This window comes from Trachypithecus francoisi, unplaced genomic scaffold (genome assembly GCF_009764315.1).
Source record: "Trachypithecus francoisi isolate TF-2019V2 unplaced genomic scaffold, Tfra_2.0 Contig01034, whole genome shotgun sequence".
NCBI lineage: Eukaryota > Metazoa > Chordata > Mammalia > Primates > Cercopithecidae > Trachypithecus > Trachypithecus francoisi.
In genome coordinates this window covers 20,235-38,907 of record NW_022681086.1, presented here as the reverse complement: position 1 = coordinate 38,907, position 18,673 = coordinate 20,235, and the positions used below count along the sequence as shown (strand labels likewise).

The 18,673-nt window shown below is 47.4% G+C and overlaps 2 protein-coding genes and 1 pseudogene across 2 annotated transcripts; 2 read left to right on the top strand and 1 right to left on the bottom strand.

Annotated features, from left to right (window-relative positions):
- Positions 1 to 9: 9 nt before the first annotated feature.
- Positions 10 to 2,866, top strand: LOC117090563 (leukocyte receptor cluster member 1-like). The gene is made up of 2 exons (XM_033222932.1): positions 10 to 610; positions 1,442 to 2,866. The coding sequence occupies exons 1-2, from the start codon at positions 513 to 515 to the stop codon at positions 1,656 to 1,658; spliced, it is 315 nt and encodes a 104-aa protein (XP_033078823.1). The 5' UTR covers positions 10 to 512; the 3' UTR covers positions 1,659 to 2,866.
- A 247-nt stretch (positions 2,867 to 3,113) lies between these two features.
- On the bottom strand, positions 3,114 to 5,068 carry LOC117090567 (CCR4-NOT transcription complex subunit 3-like). The gene is made up of 3 exons (XM_033222934.1): positions 4,842 to 5,068; positions 4,411 to 4,540; positions 3,114 to 3,680 (listed from the first exon to the last, which is right to left on the bottom strand). Exons 1-3 carry the CDS (start codon positions 5,066 to 5,068, stop codon positions 3,510 to 3,512), a joined length of 528 nt encoding a protein of 175 aa, XP_033078825.1. The 3' UTR covers positions 3,114 to 3,509.
- Positions 5,069 to 11,967: 6,899 nt separating this feature from the next.
- Positions 11,968 to 14,085, top strand: LOC117090558 (annotated as a pseudogene).
- The last annotated feature ends 4,588 nt before the right edge of the window (positions 14,086 to 18,673 follow it).

Here is an 18,673-nt window from a genome sequence, read left to right as displayed (position 1 = left end):
CATCAGCTCGTCACTCAACTGCTGTCTCTGGACTTGCTGACCCCACCCATGGCTCCTCTGCTTTGCTTGATCCCTTCAGGCTTCTCTTCGAGTCTCTCTGCAAAGATGCCTGCCTCTGAACACTCAAGTGGCTCCACTTGTCCCCTCCTTCCCCTGCTGTTACTGTACCTGCCACTATCCTCCCAGGGGGAACTTGGCCTCTGTTGGTGTCTTCCATCCCCAGCACCTGGTACAACTGGTTCATGACAAGCCTTAGGTACCTGTTTGCTTAGATTCCTATGTCAGGGAGATACACCTGACACCTTGAAAGATTATATCCCATCTCTTGTATTTCCTGGCCCCCTCAGGAGAGGCAAGAGAAAGCTCTGGGCATCCTGACATACCTGGGCCAGAGTGCAGCGGAGGCACAGACTCAACCCCCTTGGTACCAGCTACCCCCAGAGCGAGGGGGCCCCCCGCCTGGCCCAGCCCCAGATGAGAAGATCAAGAGCCGTCTGGACCCTCTGCGGGAGATGCAGAAGCATCTGGGGAAGAAGAGACGGCACAGCGGTGAAGGCAGTTGCAGCAGAAAGGAAAAGAAGGAGGGGTCTGAGAAGCAACGACCCAAGGAGTAAGAAGGAAGACCCTCCTTGGTAGACCGGGGCCAGACTTGCAGGGCTTGGCAGCAGCCCAGCATGGGCACTGCAGGGTCTCTGGTCAGGACAACCAGGGACTTGTGAAGGGCTGGCTGGGTGAAGTGGTTCTCAACATGTGGTCCAGGAAGCCCTAGGGGTCCTGCCACCCTTTCCCGGGGTGCTGTGGTATCAAGCCTATTTTCCTAACACCGTTGGCCTTTTTCACTCGCATTCTCAGGCACATAGTGCGGGTTTCCAGAGGCTGCGGGATGAGAAGACACCCTCGTTCTGATGGCTAATGGCACAGATGCTTGTGTCCAAACTTTCTTAGTTTTCACTTCTGATTTGCAGTATATTAAGAGAGAGAATCCATTTACACAAAAGCTCTTAGGGTCCTCAGCTTTAAAGCGTATAAAGGGGTCCTGAGACCAAACAGTTTGAGAGCTGCTGGGTTAAGACAGTAAAAGCAGGCTTGTCTCCAGGATGCTGTACCCCTGGTCTAGAGGGGGTACACTGCCTGTACTCTTTTCTCTAGAAAGGGAAACTGAGGCCCATAGAGGGCCAGGGGGCTGCTCATTGTGCTTTCTTGACCTGGAGGAGCATCAGAGTTTAAAGACTGGGGAGGACCAAAGTCCACAGAAGGGAAGGCCAGAGACGTGCCCATGGTGTCCCAGGACCAAGTGGCTTCTTCCAGAAGGCCTGAGAGCTGAGGCTGGGGCATACTGGATGCAGCAGGGCTTCCAGGCGGCAGCTCCCTCTATGGGAGAGGTTGGGGGAATGGCCTCCTAGGAGCTACCGGCTTTCTGACCTCACTCCTCTCCCTGCAGGCCTCCATCCCTGGACCAGCTTCGAGCTGAACGTCTTCGGAGGGAAGCAGCTGAGAGGGCTCGGGCAGAGGCCCTGCTGGCCCGGGTCCAAGGCCGGGCACTACAGGAGGGTCAGCCGGAAGAAGAGACAGATGACCGGAAGCGGCGGTACAACTCCCAATTCAACCCCCAGCTGGCCCGGCGCCCCCGCCAGCAGGACCCTCACTTTGCTCATTGACTCCTGAGGGGGGTACAGGAGAGGCCGCTGCTGCCAGCCGTCATATAAAACTATTTATTCATAAATATTTTCCAAAATGAAAATAGGTTTACCAAAAAATGTCCCTCACTGGGGAGGGGAGGAGGGGGCAGCCCTCGCCCCCGGGCCCCCAGGGTGGGGCTGAGAGGAAAACCTCCCGGCCCCTTCCCTGCTTCCTGGGAGAGGGGGATGCCCCGTGGCCTGGGGCCTCCCTCCAGTCTTCCAGGGCAGGGCCCTCACCTGGGCAGGGGGATCAGCATGCGGGGAAGGGGGTGGGTAGAGGGAGGGCCGGTGTCACTGGAGGTCCCGGTCCTCCAGGTAGCGGTACTCAAAGGTGAAGCCTTCCTTCTTCCACTGGCCCCACTTCTCGTAGTCAAAGTAGATGTAGGTGCCCTGGCCGGGGGAGAAGGCGGTCAGTGAGTGGACCAGGAGGTGGTCTGGGATCTGGGCCGGACCGACAGACAAAGGGGACAGTTCTCAGGGCTGTCGGTGTGTCAGGCACCGGGCCAACTGCCCTGCACGCACACTCTCATTCCACCCTCACAAGGTTCTTCTTGGGTAGGATATGTTATCATGCCACTTCAGCGAGGAGGAAACGGAGGGGGCCGCAGAGGTTCCACCGAAGCCAGCTGCCAGAGCGGGGCCCCAGCCCCAGCCCCAGCCCCAGGTGTGAGTGCACAGCCTTCGTTTTCTCGAGGGCTGCGGCTTTTGAGCACCTCTCACGTTTGAGTACAGGATGCATAGCCTAGTATTTAATCTTCACAAAGACCTCCAGGCAGCGGGTACTGTCACCCTTGTTCTAGAGAATGGAACAGGCTCAGAGTCTAAATCCAAGCACTCTGCAGGGACATTTTATTGGTGACGGCAGTAGTGTGGGAATTTCTGAATGACTGGATGGCCTGAAATGTACTAACTTGGAGGATGGTTTTGGGCCAAACCAGGAAAGGACAGGAAGTCTGTAGTTAATGTCTGAGGACACAGTGGGAGAGGAGCTACGTTCTGACTGAATGTCTTAAATGCTTCAAAGATGGTAACCTGGGAGAACTAGGAGAGGGGACTGAGTTCTCTGAGGACAAGGGCCTTGTAATACTTCATCCCCATGAAGGGGCTCGGCTTCAGGGAAGTATTTGGTGGGATAAAAATGTCACTGTAGAACACACCAACTGAAAGTAATTTGGAAAAAAAAAAAATCCATGACACTGACTATGTAGCAGTTACCATTAAGTACTTACATGTTATTAACTCATTTAATCTTCATAACAACTGCATTAGGTAGGTCTTCTTCCCCCCATTTTTACAGATAAGGAAATTGAGACACAGAGGTTCGAGTGACTTGCCCAGAGTCATCCAGCTAGACTGGGCTCAAACCCAGGTAGGCTGGCTCCAGAGTGTTTGAAAGAAGCAGGAATTTCCCAGTATTAAAACTTGAGAAGCCCATTAAAAAAAAAGAGCTTCCCCACTGAGCCCCTGCCCTGCTGGGTGCTGGGACCTGGAGGTGAAATGGGGGCCATCGAGGTCCCTGGGCAGCAGAGCCCACAGCCTGGTACAGGGAAACATACCGGGAAAATCCCACACCCAAGCGAGTGTGCCCAGCACTGCAAGGGGGAGGCACCAGGCTGGGTGGCACCAGGAAGGTGTCTTTGAGGAAGGGACATTTGGGCTAAGACCCACAGGAGGCCTAGGAGCTGGCCAAGTGGAGGATGAGAGGGCAGTGTTCCAGGCTGAGCAGACAGCCCGAGGGAGGAGAACATGGTCAGGCTGAGGGACTGCCCCGGCTGAAAGGTGGAGGCGAGGGCGCAGAGGCCAGCAGGGGCTTCCTGGAGCCTGAGGACTCTATCCTAACCCTAGCAGCGGGAAGAGAGGGGGCGGGGCCCTCACCTGCTCAAACTGTTCAATGATGGTCTTGGGCTCCTCCTGCCTCTGGAACCACATCATGTACTTGGTGTGAAATCGCCATGACTGCTTCTTTAGGGCCTTGGCTGCCAGGTACTGTGCCTTAGTGCCCTGGGGGAGGAACAGTGGAGTGGGGGATCAGGGGGCCCCCAAACTGGGTGGGGAGCCAGGGGGACAGGGCAGGACATCAGGGCTGAACGCTGGCCCCCGCCACAGACCACAGTTGGGCTGGACAATCCTCTTGGAGATGGCTTTGGGGGCACAGAACATTCCAGTGCTGGTCAGGAGAAGGAAAATGAGACAGGAGGTGAAAATTGCTTTCAGAGAAGCTTTGAGAAGGAAGAAAAACTGATGTGTGATGAGAGCTGAGAGGGGAGGCAATTTAGAAAACTTCCCAAGTGGGGATGAGGGTAGAGGTCACTCATGACTCACTGGGGTTGGGAAGAGGTTGGACAGTTCCCCAGTGGCCTCCAGGGAGGCCTGAGAATGTGCCGAAGAGTGGAGTGGGGTCGGCCTAGACTGAGGGGCTGCTGGAGCAGGGCTGTAGGGGTGCCCCATGGGTTAGCCAGTAAGCTATTGGAAGCAGGGCTGGGGTGAGCCACAGTGGACCGGCCTCGCTCTTAACCCGAGCAGTTCTAACACCTTTGGGCTGGAAGCGGGAACAGGGACAGGTTGAATTGGTGGGGGGGTGGGGGGGGCGGGCCAGGACTGGGAATAGGGAGCGGGTACGGTCCCAGTGGTCGCAGTGGGGCACCCACCTCACCCCTCCAGCCGGAGGGGGGACGGTGGCGGTGGCGGCGAAGCCGGGGGGCCCGAGGCTGCCCCAGGGGCCCTGCTGTACCTCCAGATAGTAGAAGATGAAGAAGAGTGTCGGTCGATAGGCGCTGGTAGAACTCCACAGTGTCCGAGTGTGGGGGTGGCATCTGGTGGTGGTAGTGGGCGTGGGACAGGGGTTCCAGGGGAGGTACTGCCTGTGGGAGCAACAGGAAAGTCAGTGCCAGCTGCCTACTAGTCCTGCCCTGATCAAAAGGGTGCTCAGAACCGCATCCCCACGGGGGAAGTGGTACAGAAAGACCCAGGGCGGTGCTTACCTTCATTGGAGAGCCCAAGTCAGGGGCCTGGCACTCTACCCACAGCCTCACAGGTTTAGCCACTGCCTCCTTGCTAAGACTCAAGCCCCAGCCCACCCCCCTTCCCTATGGCCCTCACCAGATACGCTCAGAGTCAGAGGGGTGGGGCATGTGGTGCCAGGCAGCCTCTTCCATGGCCTACTGGTAGAGCTGCTCCTTGGTGAGGGGCACAGGGCCCAGCGGACAGACACCCAACGACAGAGGTATGTTCACCTCTGACAGCTGCAGGGGTGGTGAGCTGAGGCCGGAGGTGCTGATGTGCTGCTGCTCAGGATGATGTCTGTGGGTAGAGGTGGGGGTCTGGCCCCTCAGTGGTGAGGATGGGTCAGGGGCCAGCCCCTCCTCTTTGGCCCACTGCTTCTCCACCATCCTGTGTTCCTCACCTCGCTAAGTCAGGTGCAGCGTTGGCACAGGGTCCTCAATGCCAGAGGTGATGGCTGCCCGTTCCGCCATGGACTTCAAGGAGCTCAGTGTGGACCTGATCTAACTGCCTGGGCCTCCCAAAGTGCTGGGATTACAGGCGTGAGCCACCATGCCCAGCCTCCTTATTTTTTCTGACAGAGACCTTATGCTTTGAACATCAGTCTCCAGCTCTGTGGCATTCCTACATTTCTTCCCAGTTTATGACACATTTACAGTCTTACTTTCCTCCTCAATCTTTAGCAATGGAGGACTCTCCTCACGTCCCCATAGCAGAAACATCAATGGCAAAATATCCAGGTTGGGAATTCCTGTACCAGGAACAAATCACCTGTTCAGCAGTCTTTTCCAAATGAGGAGAATTCTAAAAAGGAATCTGGAGGAAACAACACCTTTCCCAAAATTTTCTTATCTGTGAGATTTCCTGAAAGATTTTTTTAAGTGTAAATGATGGTAAAAAGATGGCCCTGAAATGGCCCCAACCTTCTGGCACAGAAAGCTTTTCTTTGTAAAGCCTCCCTTTGAGCTCACAGCAGACTATTTACACTACAAAAATAGCATATGCTTGTTTACTGTAAAAACAGTCACAAAATACAATGCAAAAGGTGAAAGTCCCCACTTTCCTTTCCAACTCTCTAAAGGTAATTACTGTTAAAGGATTTTTAAGACAGTCTTCTATGCTTTTATAAGTCTATGTGTCTCTCTGCATGTAATGAGAGCATTTTTTAAAACAAGAATGAGATTAGCTGGGCTTGATAGTATGTCCCGGTAGTCCCAGCTATTCAGGAGGCTGAGGCAGGAGGATTGCTTGAGCCTAAGAGTTCAAGTTTAGCCTGGGCAATATAGTGAGACCCCCATCTCTAAAAAAATATGAAAAGAAAGATTATACCAGACATTGTTCTGTGATTTGTTTTATTCCTCATATCATACACTTGTGTATAGATATATTTCTTTCCATGTCAATACATACAATTATACTCCCTTCTATCAGTAGCTGAATAATTTTTCATTATGTGGACATACCACAATTATTGAACTTTCTACATTTACTAGGCTTTTGCATTATTAAAATGGCACAATATATTAAATATATTTATAATATATATATTATGTAAGAAATATTTTTAAAATATATTTTTTATTGTTACATTTCCCTGATCACTATTGAAGTTAAACATGAACATTTCCCCATACATTTATTAACCATTTGCATTTCTTCTATAATTGATTCTTTATTTTCTTTGCTTATTTTCAATTTTTAATTTATTTTTATTTTTTGAGACAGGGTCTTGCTCTGTTGCCCAGACTGGAGTGCAGTGGTCAGATCAGAGCTCACTGCAGCCTCGTCCTCCCAGGCTCAGGTGATCCTCTCACCTCAGCCTCACTTGGCTGGGTGTAGTCAGCTGGGGCTACAGATGCACACCACCACATTTGGCTAATTTTCGTATTTTTTGTAGAGATGGGGTTAGACTATGTGGCCCAGGGTGGTCTCGAACTCCTGGGCTCAAGTGATCCTCTTCCCTCAGCTTCCCAAATTGCTGGGGTTACAGGTGTGAGTCACCATGCCGGCTTCTTTGTCTGATTTTATATAAGGTTGTCATTTCATTGATTTGAACTTGCTTGAGTGTGTTTGCAGTGGTTTTCAATCGTGGCCACACACGAGAATCACCCAGGGAACTTTTAAATAACAGGCTCTACCCTGTGAAATACTGTGATTCCAATGGGCTGTGGTGATGTCCAGGTGTTGAGTTTTAGACTTTCTGGGTGAATCTTACGGGCAGTGAAGGTGGAGAGTCCCTAGTCCAGGTGATTTAGATAGCAGTGGGTGATTAGGTAGGATGGAATTCAGGGTCACAGGGAATAAGAAGTCAAGGAGCTAAGAGGCCAGGGTGTTGGAAGAATTGTGTATATGGCTGTATCAGTCTGCTTGCACTGCCATAAGAAAATACCACAGGTGGATTGGCTTCAACAACAAAGTTTATTTTCTTACAGTGTTGAAAACTAGAAAGTCCAAGATCAAAGTCTGGCTGTTTTCTTAGCTTGCAGCCAGACATTTCTCACTGTGTTCTCAAATGGCAGAGAAAGAGGGTGGTCTGGCCTCTCTTCATTATCTTCTGAGGACACTAATTCCATCTTTGGGGTCCCACCCTCATGACCTCATCTAAACCTAATTACCTCCCCAAAGCCCCATCTCCAAATACACACTGCTGCTTAGGGCTTCAACATAATACATTTTAGGGGGACACACACTTTCAGTCCATAACAGTGGTGTCTAGTACTTCATTAGTCGTCTTGTAATTTTGAGCTTATCATCTTTTTGTCTTGAGACTTCGTTTTGCTGTATTACTCTTTCTGCTATTGTGCTTTGTTCTCACCTCTATTCTGTATATTCACTCCACTTTCACTTGTTCCTCTTCACAGTCATATCAGAGTCACACATTCAGAGGGAAGCCCATTTGTTGGACCCCATTCATCAATGTTTACCCTCAAATGAGGAGTAGAAACCCACTTGGAGATTAATGGATAAAATGCTTTTATATTGCTTATTCTCAGGCACCCTCATTAGACCTGTACAGTACCCAATTTTTTGGAAAGTTTTTAGGAGGCTGGGTCAGGTAGGAACAACTAGTTTTGAAATAGAAATAGGTGTGCATGCCCTTGAAGCACAGGAAATCCTCAAATCTGACAAGTGATTTTGTAATTTGATCCAAAGTGCTCATAGGCTGAAGGCAAGGAGGACAAATGCAGGAAAATCAAAGAAAGATGTGGCATGCACCCTACAGAGAAAAGCAGAGGATCATTCTAGTCCAGCCTTTCCACCAACTTGCCAAGGGGACCTGGGCCAGCACTGGCCCACCCTGGACTCACTTTACCCTTTGGTAACAGAAGGGGTTGGAGGGGTTTCTGAGGTCTTTTCCAGCCCTACATGCCTTTAACAACATCAAACCCCAAACTCTGCATTTAGAATTTAATTGTCCTTGGATACAATACAGTATCCATGGGTATCTTCACTTTGGTTTATAAATCTTTTTTTAAAAGTAATTAAATCCTTAAGTCAGGAGAAAAGAATTGGGACAATTGGGTCTAAAGTGTGTAGCTTCCACATCTTTACATCTGCCTGTGGTCCTAGCCATGGAATATTTGCCAAACAGTAACCACTTCATTGAAGGGCGTTTTACCAGATAATGGTGTTTAAAGTGCAGTATAGTGGCTTTTGAACATGAATACTAAAACATTTAAAATAGGCACACATGACATACAGTTCTAGAAAATTTCAAGGAAAGGAGGATTCTATAGTACCAAAATTTATTTACCAATGCATTGCCTTCCTTGCTTCCTCCCTCCTTTCCTTTCACAAATATATCGGCATCTTCCACGTGCCAACCATCTTAGTTTGCCCGGGACTTTCCCGGCTTTAACACTGAAAGTCCTGGGTCCTGGGTACCCCTTAGTTCTCAAGTAAATGAGGACAGTTTTTCAGGCACTGTGCAAAGCACTGAGTCTAGAGCAGTAAACAAACAAAACCAAACAATTATAATGGCTTGTCTATCCCAGACAGTATTTTAAAGACAAAATTTATGAGTAACCTAATAAATCATCCTTTACTCTATCATGTATTTTTCCACAAAGAGCTCCTAAATTTGACTTCAAATACAAGTTCCCGGATTACCAAAAGGTAGTTCTATTGTATTTGAATAGGGTAAAATTAAAACACTGAGATTTAGGAAGTAATAATGAACAAAATGTGGAGTTGTCTCAGTACAGTGAACTGGCTAGTTCCCATATAAACTCAGTATCTATTCAACACTGTATTAATGACTTAAAGCTAGCTTCAAATCATTCTTTCACCATTTTCTTCAGCAATCAGTTTAATAGCCACGCAATTGAAATTGTCTGAACAAAATGCTATAAAGAACCTTTCACTGGCTGGGCGTGTGGCTCACACCTATAATCCCAGCACTTTGGGAGGCCGAGGTGGGTGGATCATGAGGTCAGGAGATCGAGGTCATCCTGGCTAACACAGTGAAACCCCATTTCTACTAAAAAAAAAAAAAAATACAACATTTAGCCTGGCGTGGTGGCGGGTGCCTGTAGTCCCAGCTACTCGGGAGGCTGAGGCAGGAGAATGGCATGAACCCAGGAAGTGGTGCTTACAGTGAGCCGAGATCACACCAGCCTGGGTGACAGAGTGAGACTCCGTCTCAAAAAAAAAAAAAAAAAAAGCTTTCACTAAAATATACATCCACATTTTAACTGTACAGCTCAATGATGTTTACATGGTAAAAACTGCACCATTTTGAAGTACTCATTTGTACACCATCTCACTGAACTTTCACAGCCATTCTGGAGATAGGCAACCAGATGGCCTTATTTACAGTTCAAAAACTGAAGCCCAGGCAAATTCAATGGCTTGTGCAGGATCACTCAGCTAGTAAGGGGCAGAGCTGAGATTTGAACCCTGGTCTCTGGGCTCTTACTGTCAACTCCTGGTCTCCATTTTCCATGCTGGGGTAATATGTAAATAGCAGAAAGAATAAGGAAGGAGGGAGAAAAGACAGAGAAACATTAACAAGTCACATTTCTGAGCGATAGGGCACTAAAGAGAATCGCTCTGCTTGTTTGCTTTCAGTCAAGAACAATGTTTACATATTCAGCACAATCAGACTTAACATTAAGACCTCTGTCATTAAATTTCATCATATTCTGTAAACAGTAATTTGTTCTCAAATATTCCCAGGGTGATGTAGACAGAACAAACAAGACAGAGTCCTTCTTCAGTGTTAAGACAATAGAGGACAAAGAAGATTAAGAATGCACAGTCTTTCTCCTGCGGACTTTGCAATTTGTAGGTGAGATAGTATGCAAATGGCTGCATTTCAAGAGTGATGTAGTGCCAGAAAGGAGAACGAAATTACCTCTAGAGAATACCATAGAGGAAGCCCTCATGGAGGTGAGGTAGCATGTGAGCTGGGCCTGACAGCCTTTTCATCTGAGAAGGCAGGGAATGGAGCTTCAGGCCACAGACCCTGAGTGGGTAAAGGCATGGGAATGGGGGTGAGGGTGGGGAAAGAAAGTAAAGGACATTTGTTACAGAACAGTGCCTTGTCAATTTAGCTGGGAAGTTGGGCTGAAGGAAGACCATGCTTTGGTTCCCTTAGCACATCAAATGCTTTCCTATCCATTCCAACTTGAGTTGTCGCTATACACACCTTTGTTTATGCAATCTACTTTCTCCCAAGAAGCTACCTGAAAGAACCATGGAATGATATATCTGGCAGTTTGAGAACAAAGGTAAACAAAGGGCAGACACAGCCTGAGTGAGCTGGTAATAACATCACAAATTAAAAAAAAAAAAAGAACATTTTGCCAAAGAACAGGTTAAATAAATTGTCCAAGGTCACATAGCTAGTAAGGGGAAGAGCCAGCCTATCCCTACAGCCTGTTCTCTTTCCAGTATCTATCCCATAATCTAGTATTTATTGGTTTTGTGGGGGTGTTACCTTTAAAAATTTTTTAGAACCAGGGGTATGTGTGCCTAAGTTTTAATAGAATAGGAAACCAGAACTGAAAGCTTAGGTCTGTGTTCATAATAACTCTAAGCTTCACGGGCACCTTCCCTGCTGTATCCTCAAGGTTTAATAAATGGTTGAATTACTGAATAATTCTAAGTTTTGGAAATGATTCTAAGTAGTAGGAACACAGGGGCTCTAGTCCTTTCCTGACTCTTGAGGCTGGTGAGAACTTTCTGGTTAGATTATAACACATTCCATTATACCTTTCCCTCCTATCTTCACTCAGTGGTTCACAGGCTTTCCATGATAAAACGAGTGTTTTGGAACATAAAAAAGCATGTGCCAGCTGGATGGAGTGACTTATGCCTGTAACCTCAGCATGTCAGGAGGCCAAGGTGGGAGAATTGCTTGGGCTCAGGAGTTCAAGACCAGCTTGGGCAACGTAGCGAGACCTTATCTCTACAAAAATATTTGAAAATTAGCAGGGCATGGTGGCACGTCCCTGTGGCCCCAGTTTTTCAGGAGGCTGAGGTGAGAGGATTGCCTCAGCCTGACAGGTTGGAGATTGAGGCTGTAATGAGCTGTAATTATGCCACTGCATTCCAGCCTGGGGGACAAAGTGAGATCCCATCTTAAAAAAAAAAAAAAAGCATGTACACCACACAGATAGACATTCACACACTCTGTCACATAAGCCAAGACTGGAGAGGCTGGGGTCACTGCTTAGTGGTAGTCTACAGAGGATTTTTTTTTTTTTGAGACGAAGTCTCACTCTTGTTCCCCAAGCTGGAGTGCGATGGCACGATCTCAGCTCACTGTAACTTCCGCCTCCTGGGTTCAAGCAATTCTCCTGCCTCGGCCCCCTGAGTAGCTGGAATTACGGGCACCTGCCACCACGCCCGGCTAATTTTTGTTTTTTCAGTAGAGATGGGGCTTCACCACGTTGGCCAGGCTGGTCTCGAACCCCTGACCTCAGGCGATCCACCCACCTCGGCCTCCCAAAGTGCTGGGATTGCAGGCATGAGCCACCGCACCCGGCCTACACAGGATTTTTGACTGCCCAGCAGGGATGTCTGATTGGGATTTCTGAACATACTAGCTCCAATCAGAGAGCCTGATCTGCATGGTGACAAGGGCTGATTGCTCACTCGCGAGAGCCAGCAGCTGTTCTGGGTTCCACTCAGGGGCATATAGGATCAAGACTCTAATTCATGCCCCACAGGAACCGATTCCTCACATTAGTCTCTCCAGACTCAAGAAAATGCCCCCTGGCCCCCAAACTCAATTTAAAAATAGTCCAAAATATCTCTCGACTTCGGCTGAGCACCAAGCAAGATGGCAGCTTCCGAGATCGTTAGGCTATGGTTTCAATCTGATTATCCACCGACAGTTACCCCGCACTGTACGGCCTTCTGGCTTCTGGTCGACTTGAACAGATGCCGAGTCATCACAGATCTCATTAGTCTCATCCACCAGCGCTTCGGCTTCAGTTCTGGGGCCCTCCTAAGCCTCTACCTAGTGGGGGGCCTCCTGCCCGCCACCGAAGAGCGCGCGCCTGGTGAGAGACAACGACTACCTCAGCTTTAAATTAGAAGAGAGAGAAGCCGCTGAGAATCCTGTAGTCATCAGTAATGGGACAGTAATTTATCTCTTAGAAAAGCAAAGAAGGGGCATTTCAGTTAGAGGAGGATGAAGAAACTGAACCAGATTACAAATATTCAAAGGAGCATTGGAAGAGGCAAGAAAACTATAACAATAATGAGAAGTTCTTGGATCTGGAACCAGAAGCTGTCACAGATCAGACTGTCAGCAAAAAAAAAAAAAAGAAAGAAAGAAAGAAAGAAAGAAAGAAAAAAGAAAACAACCTGTGGCACCGTGGGTGATGATAACGAAGAGACCAAAAGAAAATCCCCAAAGAAAAAGGAGAAATGTGAATATAAAAAAAAGGCCAAGAATCCCAAGTCTCCTAAAATATAGGCAGTAAAAGACTGGGCCAATCAGAGATGTAGTTCTCCAAAAAGTTCTGCTAGAAACAGCCTTGTTAAAGCCAAAAGGAAAGGTATTGTAAGCATTTGCCCAAACGAGAGTCCCAGTTCCCCCTCGAAGTCTGAGTCTTGTGATGAATTTATAGTGATGGTCCCAGCAAAGTCACTTTGGAGGCCAGAAATTCCTCAGAGAAATTACCAACTGAGTTATCAAAGGAAGGACCCTCTACCAAAAATACAACTGCAGACAAACTGGTATAAAACCTGGCTTTAGGCCGGGCACGCCTGTAATCCCAGCACTTTGGGAGGCCAAGGCGGGCGGATCACGAGGTCAGGAAATCGAGACCATCCTGGTGAACACGATGAAACCCCGTCTCTACTAAAAATACAAAAAAAAAAAAATTAGCTGGGCGTGGTGGTAGGTGCCTGTAGTCCCAGCTGCTCAGGAGGCTGAGGCAGGAAAATGGCGTGAGCCCAGGAGGCGGAGGTTGCAGTGAGCCGAGATCGCGCCACTGCACTCCAACCTGGGCGACAAAGCGAGACTCCATCTCAAAAAAAAAAAAAAAAAAAAAAAAAAACCTGGCTTTAGCCATACCCCCAGCAAGGGCAAGACCTCTGGAACAACACCTTCTAGTTCAGACTCTAGTTCAGAGTCAGATGACCAATGCTTGATGTCATCGAGCACCCCGGAGTGTGCTGTGGATTTCTTAAAGACAATAGGCCTTTTTGCAGGAAGAGGTTGTCCAGTCCCAGGGCTGTCATCACAGACTGCAGGTGCTCCTGGATGGAGGCGTTCTGGCTCAAATGGTGGCAGACAGGCTCCTGGTCCTTCTCCCAGTGTGTCTCTCCCCACTAGTTTAGGAAGAGGATGGGGTAGAGGAGAGAACCTTTTTTTTGGAAGATAGCTAAGGGACGGGGCATGCTGGGGAGAGGTTGAGGATGAGGGCATCCTGTTTCTTGTGTTGAAAATAGAAACACTGACAACCAGAGGTGACAGCAATTAAATGACGTGATAACAAATTCATCTACTATTATCCAGAATCTGGTAGAGACACACAAGAAGGACTATAGTCTGTTACCACTGTTAGCAGCTGCCCCTCAAGTTGGAGAAAAGATTGCATTTAAGCTTTTGGAACTAACATCCAGTTACCCTCCTGATGTCTCTGATTACAAGGAAGGAAGAATATTAAGTCACAATCCAGAGACCCAGCAAGTAGATATAGAAATTCTTTCATCCTTACCTGCCTTGAGAGAACCTGGGAAATTTGATTTGGTTTATCACAATGAAAATGGAAACGAGGTAGTGGAGTACACTGTGACACAGGAGAGCAAGATCACTGTATTTTGGAGAGAGCTAATTGACCCAAGACTGATTATTGAATCTCCAAGTAACACATCGAGTACAGAACCTGCCTGAGTATGACCTCTCCACCTTATAGTTTATGAATGTCTTGTTTGTGAAAATGACTATAACCCAAACTTTTTTTAAAAGAGGATTTGGAAGTTGTATGAAATTTTTTTTTGTTATCTTCACTTTACTGCATAGGAAACAATCTACCTCATCATTTAAAATGACATAGGTGTTGGTTTGTAGATGTTTGGTTTTTTGTCAGGTTTAATTTCAGTTAACAAAATGTAAAACATGACATTCCCTGCAGACATTGTTGTATCCAGTATGGTTTCTTCTCTGTTTTAAATGTTTTTGGCCATCAAGTAGCAGTCATCAGTAGGAGTTTATAATACCAAGAATGTGCTGCTATCTTGTCTCAATAAGTTTTAAGTAACATTTAAAAATATTAAAGCATGTTACTTGACCTAATAGCATTTGAGTTGTTCCATTAAATGGAGCATCTTGTAAATTTCAAGTATTTTATACTTGCAACTGTTAAGAGTAAAAAGGTAGTTGGATTTGTTGCAGACAATGAGTTAAGGAATCCTTTCATGTTTCGCCCAACTTTAAAATTAAGGATTCTCAGGGCCCTGTGTAGAGTAGTGAAAATAAGATGTGTGTGTGTGTGTACACGCACGCGTGCGCATGTGTGTGTGTGTATGCCTGGAGGAGAATTGGTGTTCCACTTGGGTGAGAGGATTGGCTGTGAGCCTCAGACCAGGAAATGTGTCATCTTGCCAGGCACCTGGCTGAGTGCTGGAGTGAGGATCTTGAACAGAAACTTCCTTTTCTGTTATTATTCACTACAAAGCTAAAATGGCCAAATATATACTGTGAAAATTGGTTTCATTTAACAAAAAGATCAGATCCCTCCTTCAGCTGTACACATTTTTAAATAAAATCACATTGAACTAAAAAAAAGTCCAAAAAATACACTTCTTATTAGATGTATTTTTCTTTCACATCATCCTGCAATTTTAGTTCATGCACACAGCACAGCATAATTAAAACCAAATTCAGGCGTTGCCTGAAAGCCCCATTGCTCTGAGTCATCATCCCCCAGCTCAGCTAACAGACCTTCATCTGGTGAGGGGTTCACCGGGGAGAGTTGAGGCAGGAAGGCAGGAGGAAGCGTGGGTCTGGCTGGAGCCTCACAATCAAAGCCTGTGTTCAGTCCTACCTTCCCCTCTTTCCTCCTCCATCGTCCCTTTCTCTGGTTGGGACTCTCTTAAAGCAATCATGTCTTCTATGAAAGGCAAGGCCTGTTGGGACATGAAGCAGCCACGGAAGGTCCTCCAGGCAAGACTTCCCATAGACAGTTTGGCCAAATTCATAAATTAAGTTGAAAATTTGATCCTGTTTGCTGCCAAGTGGGGCTAATTAATTTCTGTAGAGACTGATGAACAGGAAGCACACTATTCACATTATTTCATCAACAATTAATTCACTAAGCTCAGATTCATTAGTTTCCTGGCATTTGCCATCCTAAACAGTGTTGGGAAGGCATTTGTGGAGGGAGCCCGGCTATTTTAAGCCTCCTGGAGAACACCTTCGGCTCAGCTGCCTCCTTGCAGGTGACTTCACCCTCCCCTGGAGAGGACTCATTAGGGATTGTTTTGCAGCCCCAGGAGGCAGGCCTGGGTGGTGCCCCATTCCTCCCTGGGATGTTCTGGAAGTTTGTGGCCTCCCTGGCAGGAAGAAGCCACGCTCTGGGCCCCACATTAATTGCTACTTTACTAATGAGCTTCATAAATGCCCCAGGGCACTCCTAAGGACAGGAAACTGGAAGGAATGGAGTTCCAGCTCAGTCTCCCCCAGCCCCTCCTACCCTCAGACTTCCTTCAGACCAGAGACACAATATTCTAGGGCACAAGGTCCCCAGGTGAGAGCTGTTCATTGGTCAGTCAGCAGGCACCTGATATAATTATGGTGCAGTCAGGGAAGGCTTCCTGGAGGAAGAACAATATACATGTTTCAGAAGAGCAGGGACTCTCTTTTGTTACAGTTGTATACCCAGCTTCTAGCACAGGTCCTGACACAAAGTAAGTGGTCAATAAATGTGAGAGACAGGAAGAAAGAGAGGGAGAGAAGGAAGAAAGGAAGATGGTCAGAAGGGAAGGAAAGGTAATGACTAAGCTGAAAACTGAGATGAGTATGAGCTACACCCAGATAGGGGAAATGGGGTGGAGATGGCAGTTGGAGCCATGCTGTGCAGTTGTATAAGTTGTACACTGCACATCTCTGAGGGCATCATATATATTTATGTACATAGATCTAGAATTATGTGGCATGAAACGTGCACAGCTGTACACAGCAGTCCCAGTAACAGGGCAACAAAGAGAGCATTTCAGGCTGAGGCCACAGCATGTGCAAACCTTAGAAGTAAACAATAAAAAGGAGAAGCATTGAGTAACTAGAAGCTGAGATTAGCTAGAAATCCTGAGGCTGGAGACTGTATTTTCTATATCTCTGTGTCTTCCATGTGGTACCTCCCACATGGTGACAGGTTAGGGATGGTCCCTGAATCCAAGCAAACCTCAGGTGTTTTGCCAGTACAAAGGGAGCCCAGGCCTCCATGCTGATGTGCAGCCCCATGCCATGCCCAGCCCCATCAGGGAGGTGCTCACTGTATCATGGGAGACACAGACATCACTTCTAGCATTGTGCAATGGCCCTAGGGAGAGAAAGAGAACTTCCAATGGTGCCACATTTTCCCGTTTCCTCTTAGAACGGTGATTTAGGTGACTGTGAGTTTTTATGCACTGTCCTATCTTAGCGGGTCAGAGTTATACAAGGCCATGAAAATCATGTTGACTATTACCTATTTTACTCTTAAAGAGAATGTGGCCCATAGAGGGGAAGAAAGTCACCCAATGCCACCCACCTAGTTAGTAAAGGAATCAGGGCCCCAAGCTTATCCTTTGGATGTTCCTGCACATCAAACGGCCTCAGCAAACATTTCTGTATTCCAGTGCCTGCCTCCCCATGTTGGTGCATGGTCTGCCTGAAAGTGGGCAAGGTATGGTAAGGTGTCAGGCTCAGTCAAATTCATAAATTAAGTTGAATTTGGCACCAAGGGAAAGGAATATGCTCAACTTCCTGAGAAAGTAGCAAAGACCTCCTATTCCATGAGTTTCTCTTCTGTTGTATCATGTTCTATCTAGTCTAAGTCCAGAGGTGCTGACTGTCCTTAAGCTCTAAGTGATACTGTGTGGCTCCGCCCTCGTTATGTGGCCCCTTAGTATCTTCTCCGGCAAGCCTCTTGACCGGAAAGGGCAGATGCTATGCAGGCTGGCTGGACGGACATCACAGGAAAAAATAAAGTAAAACAGTTTGGAGAAAGCCACGTCCAGCCTCCACCCCCTCCAAAGAAGGCATACGTATCTTCTGCCTGCAAACCTGGATGGGCAGACTCACAGCATACACACAGCTCTCTTACAATGGGCATCCTCATTCAGGCTGAGGAGCCATAAGCAGCCCTTGCAAGCACTCACTTTCCCGAGCAAACCACAGGCTTGTACACAGAGGTGCTCAGGTTGGTTCACCTGGCCTGGCTGCACCCTCATGAAAGCTGAAGGGTCAAGGAGAAGCCTGACTGGGAGATTCTGACTCTCATTCTTGGCAGTGGCCATACGCTTGACATGCTCTCTGTTCATGAATTTCCTTTTTGTCTGGGCATAGTAAAGTATGTGGCTAAGGCAAGCCTTCGCCCATGGGGCAGGCAAGTCAGAGCCCTTGGCAGCAGCCTCCCTCAGAAGCCCTGACTTGCTCGGACCCTGAGTCACTGAGGAGTAACCACTCACACTTCATCCCCGGTGCTCTTTTCCCCAGGAGGGTTTTGCTCATTACTGCTTCCTCCTTTCCCTTAGGGGTTTCCAGAAATGGGATGTTACTGAGTCTCCAGTATTTGAAACGTTTTGCAAAAAATGTTACATTTCTCACTCCCTCACAACTGCAAACAGCAAGACAAGCTATGTTTCAAAGTTGAATGAGCGAAAAACGGTAGACTCAGTTTTTAGGGTGACACGTCCCTTCCTCCCAGTCTCAATGAAATGATATAAGATCCATAAAAATAGAGTAAGTCTGGATTGGTACTGGTAGCTGGGTAAGGGAGCCCAGCAAATATCAGAACACTTCAAGGAAATTCTGTTAGGTTGAAAATAAATGATACAAAAAGAAAGGAGGATGTCCACGTTCAACTTGTAACTCGGCTTCCTGAGAAAGTAACAAAGCCCCATTCTCTGAGTTTCTATTCTATCAAGTAACATAAACGGGTCCTATCAAAAGTTAGGTTTGAGGTATAGTTTTTTTTTTAGGGGGCAGGACTGTTAGAGGATTTACCTTTCTTCCAAAAAAGAAAAGTTTAATACCTTGCATTTTCTTCAAGGTCCATGCCTCCCTCACCCTCAGCCATATACACTGGGTGGATTTCCTTCCACCCCTCACCCTCGGCTCCCAGGGTGGGCACTAGTTGTATTCAGCTCCCTTTTCACTACGTGATTTTAAGCTGAGATGCAGCAGCTGCCTTCTGACCCCGAAAACAAAGTCAACACATGGGAAGAACAGAGCTGTGCTGAGTGCTAATAATATTGTTTAACCCCCACATTACGTTGCGCCTGACACTTAACCCTAGCCCAGGACTATCGAGTCATATGAGCCAGCAAAT

Coding starts and splice junctions, on each gene's coding strand:
- LOC117090563 (XM_033222932.1), top strand. CDS start 513: ATGCAGAAGCATCTGGGGAAGAAGAGACGGCACAGCGGTGAAGGCAGT. Junction 611..1,441: donor GAGAAGCAACGACCCAAGGA/GTAAGAAGGAAG, acceptor CTCTCCCTGCAG/GCCTCCATCCCTGGACCAGC.
- LOC117090567 (XM_033222934.1), bottom strand. CDS start 5,068: ATGGTGGAGAAGCAGTGGGCCAAAGAGGAGGGGCTGGCCCCTGACCCA. Junction 4,541..4,841: donor ACCAAGGAGCAGCTCTACCA/GTAGGCCATGGA, acceptor TTGCTCCCACAG/GCAGTACCTCCCCTGGAACC. Junction 3,681..4,410: donor TCATCTTCTACTATCTGGAG/GTACAGCAGGGC, acceptor TTCCTCCCCCAG/GGCACTAAGGCACAGTACCT.